The sequence below is a fragment of the Cupressus sempervirens genome, chromosome 10 (genome assembly GCF_028749045.1).
Source record: "Cupressus sempervirens isolate cs-2001-9-10 chromosome 10, ASM2874904v1, whole genome shotgun sequence".
Classification (NCBI taxonomy): Eukaryota; Viridiplantae; Streptophyta; class Pinopsida; order Cupressales; family Cupressaceae; genus Cupressus; species Cupressus sempervirens.
This window is the reverse complement of record NC_143127.1, coordinates 652,243,294-652,250,019: the sequence shown is the minus strand read 5'-3', so window position 1 is coordinate 652,250,019 and position 6,726 is coordinate 652,243,294. Positions and strand designations below refer to the sequence as shown.

At 35.2% G+C, this 6,726-nt stretch overlaps 1 protein-coding gene across 1 annotated transcript; it reads right to left on the bottom strand.

Moving 5' to 3' along the window:
• Window positions 1-2,725: 2,725 nt before the first annotated feature.
• LOC149535520 (uncharacterized) lies at window positions 2,726-5,569 on the bottom strand. The gene has a single exon (XM_089805482.1). The coding sequence runs from the start codon at window positions 4,856-4,858 to the stop codon at window positions 3,101-3,103; it is 1,758 nt and encodes a 585-aa protein (XP_089661608.1). The 5' UTR covers window positions 4,859-5,569; the 3' UTR covers window positions 2,726-3,100.
• Between the last annotated feature and the right edge of the window lie 1,157 nt (window positions 5,570-6,726).

Sequence of the window (6,726 nt, the reverse complement as noted above, 5' to 3'; positions counted from 1 at the left end):
ACTCTACTGAAGAAATTGGAGATGGAGAAAGGTCAAGACTCGCCTCAGGCTATTGACAGTCAAGGTCCCAGCAAGCGTACTAGGGCTCACTCAAAGAAGATTGAGGACATGGGCAAGAAGAATGAGGTGAAGGCAATGGCTGAAAACATGCAGATTCTAGCAGATTGGGCACTAGACCTGATCAAGGCTACTTAGCTAGTTCTTTGTTGTCTTGTTTCCTATCTTTTTATTGGATTTTTGATGTCTTTGTGCTATCTTTTTCAACAGATCTCTTTGTGACCTCTTCTTGGTTCCTCTTGGAGGTCTATTTTGTGTTTGCTCTTAACTGCTATCTCTGTTTCTAGCTAGACTTTTTGTAAAAAGGTTTCAGGTCCTTTAAAACTTGCTTTTACTTAATCAAAACTTAGTTGCAAACATATATAAAAGAAATAGCATGTACATAATTAACACCAAGATTTAATGTGGAAACCCTATTTGGAAAACCCACCAATTGCAACTAGTTACTAATTTTCACTCTTCTGAAGTGAGCCATATTAGGAGCCAACCTTGTTAAAAGTTACAAAATACACTATTAAGTGTGACCCTATTAGAGTATTTAATCACCCTATTAGGAGTGGTCTTGTTAGAGGTCTTTAGACAATTCAATAGAAATGCCACCTTGTTAAAGGATTTACAAATAGCTACTAAGCCAACTCTGTTAAGAGATTTAGATCATAACTACAATAGTTAGAGAGTAACAATGAGATGACCTGATTTCTGATACAACTGAATTGCTGATTACAGATCTTGATTCTAGCTTAAATACTTGATCCTTCCTAATTGAATGTATCTTTGCATCTCAACAAGGATATTCTGTTTATCCTTCTAATTCCCTTCCTCTAAGCATCATCAAATCTTCAATTATTTTCCACTTGTGCTTTTTCTTCTAATCCTCAACTTGACCTTATATTTATATCTTAGACATTATCAAGTCAACTTCAATAAAACTTACTTTTACTTTATCTGTGTATGTTGAGCTCACTTGGGCATAGATAGTTTCTTGTGTCTATCAAACATTCTAGAGTTTTCTAGTTTAGAAAATAGTGTCTAATGATTTCACTTGGGTGACAAAGGAAAGTATGCAGAAGTTGAGTGTTAACTGAGCTCACTCGGTTAATGAAGGAAATGTTGGATGGAACCAGTTTAACCAAGCTCACTTGTTTACTAATGGAACTTTGTGAATATGTAGTGTTAACCAAGTTCACTTGGTTAACATAGGAGAATCACTTTGAGTTAGTGTCTACCGAGCAAGGTCAGCTATCAAAGAATTTTTTTGATTTGGCATATTGAGTTCAATTGATTTGTTTGTTAGTTCTAGCTGACTAAGAAGATGAATATTAATTATTATAAGTTGTATTCAAGCTAGCTTGATAATGCGTAAGATATAAATATAAGGTCAAGTTGAGGATTAGAAGAACAAGCACAAGTGGAACATAATTGAAGATTTGATGATGCTTAGAGGAAGAGAATTAGAAGGATAAGTAGAATATCCTTGTTGAGATGCAAAGATTCATTCGATCAAGAAGGATCAAGTATTCAAGCTAGAATTGAGATCTATAATCAGCAATTCAGTTGCATCAGAAATCAGGTCATATCATTATTACTCTCTGATACCAATTGTTGGAAATATAAGAGGAGTAACTGAGAGGGGAGGGTTGAATCAGTTACCACAAAAATAAATCTCAAATCTCTTAGATATCAATACAAATGAAAACTGAACTTTGTTGTAACTCAGCAAATGCTTTAAGAAAAAATTCTTAAGATATTATTTGTGATTGATCTTACTTTAACTAATTTTTGCATCCATTTTTAATGCCAATTTGTTACAAACACATTAAAACCTTCAAGATATGCTCAACAATAAAAATAATTATAATTTTGTTCCATGAAAGGTATTAAACCACACATGTCAAGATATAGACACAAGCCAAGAATTTTAGTGACACAAAGGGTATAATGTAATGACATCATTTATTTTCACCTTTTCTTTTCAAATGAGACTATTACACACACGTGCCAAAATGTTTGTCCTTTGTACAAGTCCCTTTTCAAGAATTTTCAAAATACAAAAATTTGCAAATTTTATAACCTTCTTGAATTAATACATAAGTTATGAGAATGAAGATAAACTTTATCTAAATTTTTCAAACTTTAAGATAAAACAATATCTTGAGAATAATATGTATTTTATGAATGAAAAATTATTTTCTTATATAGAAAAATGAATAAAGGTAAATTGAATCATAATTAAATACATTTACATGCAAAAAGATAATTTGAAACTAAGTATTTACTACATTTGGTATTCATTATAAGTAAACTAAAGTAACTCTCACATCATAAGTAATGCTAATTTGTTAGAAACAAATAGAAACCCTCAAAGTGGTGCACACCATGTATTTTTTTAATGTAATTTTGTTGCTAAAGATATTAAATTGCACATATAGATATTGACACAAATCAAGAATTTAGTTACCAAAAGAGTAAAATATAATGACAATATCTATTTTCACATTTTCTATTCAAATAAGATTATTACATGATACATCTTTTTGCACTTACTTTTTAACAGAATCTTCAATATACAAAAATTTATCAATTCTGTGAACTTCTTGATTTCCTATATAAAACAGTAGAATGAAGATAAACTTTATATAAATGTGTCAAACTTTTATGTCTAAAACTCTTAACACAAAAAAATTATAGTTTTTATAAATGAAAAGTTTATGTGTTATATAGAAAAAAATAACGGTAAACAAAACCACAATTAGATACATGCAAACTGATCGCTTACTATGCCTTACAATCCATTTAATCTGAACTAACTTAAATAATGCATACAATCTGGACAAACTATGATACGGCCGCTACACTTCACAAACAAATTCAGCTCTGAAATTTTGTACAAGGAACCCATTTAAATGAACGGATTGCAGCGGACCAAGAGCAATGAATTTCATCTGCTTAGTTAAAACTAGGCCCACATTGATCCTGCCAAGAGAACTAAAACTTTAGCAACACATAAATCACTTCATGAAGATTGTCAACCCGCTGCAACTATCTAATAGTTTGTTCGAGAAATGCATCTCTTTCCTGAAACCCTAGGATTGGAATGAGTAGATTTAGGCAAAGAAAAAGCTTTATGCATGTCCGTGGGTCTCTTTTCTCTTGGAAATCGGATGCTTTCACCTGATAAACTCCCTCTGTTTTGATAGACATTTAATCTGGATCCGTGTGATTGCTCAGTGGGTAGAGCCACATTCAATGCCTTGGCACTTGCACATCCCATAAAGCTTCCTCCACTTGATCTCCTCTGTCGTGAAAGACTTGTGTTTTGCAAAGAATAAGCGTGCTTCTTCTTCATAGTCTTAATCTCCTCGTAATCCAATGAGAAATTCCCAATACTGGCCTTGTCCATGGTATCTCCGCTGGTTATGCTCCAATCCACCGACACGTCGCTGGGTTCACAACATGAACTTCTTGCAGAGGGCGTCACGTTGTCTCCAAAATGATACCCCAGCGCCTCTGGATAACTCGATTGGATGCTCAAGCTCTCATCCATGGAATCCCTATTCCTCCTCAACGGATAGCACGCTGTGGCTTGCGTGGTTATGCTCTGTATTTCAAACAGATCCGCACTTGAATCGCTCTCCTTGTCTTGCTCCACATCCCCATTATTGTCCCCTCCAAATTTGGATACTTGATCAGAGTTTGAGTCCAAGAGAATGAAATGTTTGTGCAAATCTTGTTCAGCAGTACGGGTAAAGGGAGAGTGAAATACCTCCAATGATAACCTTGGATTGTCTTCGGACTTCATAGGCAGGGCTGAGAAGGAGAACCCATTTTCTTTTTCCTTGTCTTTTGATAAACTCGGGTGTTCATGAAATGTTTTCGTAGCTCCTCCATTGATGATGCTGCTTTTGACATCACTGAACTCTGAGGCAGTGTCGGCAAAGCCCTCTGCTCGCTGCATTTCAATGGACCTGGTCAGAACTCTTTTTCCGAGACCCGGATAACTGTACTGCATTGAGCTGAGAGAGCTGTTCATCAACGCATTCGACGTCATGGAATTCGACACCGATGGAGCCCGCCTGCTTTCTGTCAGAGTGTCATCGATGTCCACAGATCTTTTATCCGAGCAAGGACAACTGCGGCACCCGAATGCCCACTTCCCCGAACTTCTTTTCCCGTTATTTACTGCCATGTTACGAGCTGAATAATTACCGGCTGCCATTGAAAGCAGCCCTGCTTGGCTATTCCAGCTGGCCTCAGAAGACGCCGAGGGAGTGCCATGAGTGGCCACCCCTGGCCTAAAGCTTCGATTCGATGCAACAATGGAAGATGCGGGCGATGGAATTGGATGATGGGTATTGTACAGATCAGGACTAGGGGAAACTACCTTTTTCTTACTTGTTGCCTGCCTTCTGCCATAACTTGCAGTTGCAACCACTTTGTTTTCCTCCGAAGCACTGAAATATTTCTCTGCTTCAAAGATGCTGATCTCTGAGTCCTTTGTTAATCTCCCAAGCTCCGGCAGTCTCTTACTGTAGGAATTATGCTTCTCTTGTGGACCATTTGAAATCTCCCTTCCACTTTCAGTTGGCCCCTGACCCTCCAATGGGCTGCCAAGTTCTTGTTGATCCGAATTAGACGTTGCCTCAAGAAATGAAGAAAATGAGACATCTCTCGCAGTAGCTTTGCGGTTTCCTTCAGAACAACCCACAAATGTCTTGTGGTTTCCACCATGAAAGCTTATGCCATTGGGCCCTGGCACAATCCTCACACTCGTCCCACCTTCCTTCAAATTGCTTATGCCCATCTTCCAACACTAACAACAGCTTTCCACTAGATACCCACAGCTATAATTACTAAATTAGGTTTGCAAAATAGATACCCACTATAATTATTCAATTGACATCAACTGAATTAGGTTTGCCCAGTAGATACCCACTATAATTATTTAATTGACATCAACTGATAGAAATATTGAACTCTTGTTATATTGAAACTAGATGGAACTCACTCTCAGCTCATACTAGCAACCATTAACCTCCTTTCTACAGACTCATGACAAAGAATGTACATGGCTTCCACCCCTCCTTAGAGAGAACCATTAACTTATTCAACGCAATCCCCAAATTAAACTTCTCTAAATTTGCTGCCAACACTATATATAAGCTATCCAGTGTCTTAGAAAGCTAATGTAGAAGAGAAGAGCTATGCCTACAATAGATACACTAAACCCTTTAAAACTCTTGAGGTCCTTGCAAACAAGGGCAAAGTCCAAACCCACAAAACCCTCAGAACATTAAAAGATTTCAAACTGCAGCTAACACTAACAAACTTGCTGAGCCCACGAAATCTTAAAAGCAAGATACTCAATAACAATAAATTCTGCTATCGAATTTGACATCTGATATAGTAATCGGTTCCTTGTGGATAGAATCAAGTAGTTTCTCATCATTTTTCTTTTCTTGCATGCTGGTAGCAATAATGGAAGACAGAGGCCCCTCACACATGACTGTCCCATAAAATAGAATAATTGGATTATACATATTAGGTGTTTTATGTCCATTTCTCTGTCACTGTACAAATCACTTATTCCTCTACAGTGATTACATTTCAGTGGGTAGATACCTCAACAAATTATAGCGAATCTCCTATCTTTCACACTGCATTTCTTGGCAAGTCTAATTATTAACCCTTACGTAAATATACTAGTGATTTCTCAACGAATGAGATCTCTTTAAACGTTGTAGGTTTAGTCAATTATGAATAAATTTGGTATACATATAGGAAATGTACGCAATTCAAATAGAACATTCTAACAGCCCAAAATGCAAACTAAATAATAGAAATATATTATTAATCTAATAGGGTATCTTCGTTTCAAAACTCAAATATGTTAGGTAAGACCAAGGGAAACTTTAGATAACTAAAAATTGCAGAATAAGTTAGATGCATTAAAGAAATATTGTAGAAAAGTAATGGAATTACAAAAGTACACAAGATACAGATTTTTAAGTCAAAATGTTAAGAAAATGTCTAATAGAAGAATATATAGATTTGATCTTTATAAACTATATATATATATATAATCTTGTGAATAAAACTGTACTAACATAGAGAATAGAAACTTTTTCACAAAAGAAATATTATTTTATAATTGTAAAAAGAAAATAGAAATTTTTACTTTTTGTTATTTAGATTTTTAATTATTGTCATTGTTCAATAAATCAATCATATGTACATTATGTACAGATCATACAAGTTAACTTTCAAGCAGGTCAATCAAACTTGAATAGTGAGCAGCCTAAAACTAATGGAAAATATATATATTATATATGTGTTTGGTCTCATTCTACTAGTGTGTATGATAAAATTGAGTTTTAGAGAAAAATTACAATTCAAACTATAAGCAATCAACTCACGCCAACTATAATAAACTAGTCAATAAAAATCCAAAGATGTGGGCTCAAAACTTTGTGCAAAGTTAGATAATTGTATATGCAACAATGACCTTGTTCCTCACTATCCCCACAAGAATGGATCAGACTTCCCCGTCTCTTTAAGAAAGTCTTCTCGCCGTCCGGCAAATCAAAACTTATTGTCAATGGAAAATGAAATATCAAAGTAGTTATCGACGTATTTAATACTAAAGCAGAAAATATCTGATATGATAGTTAC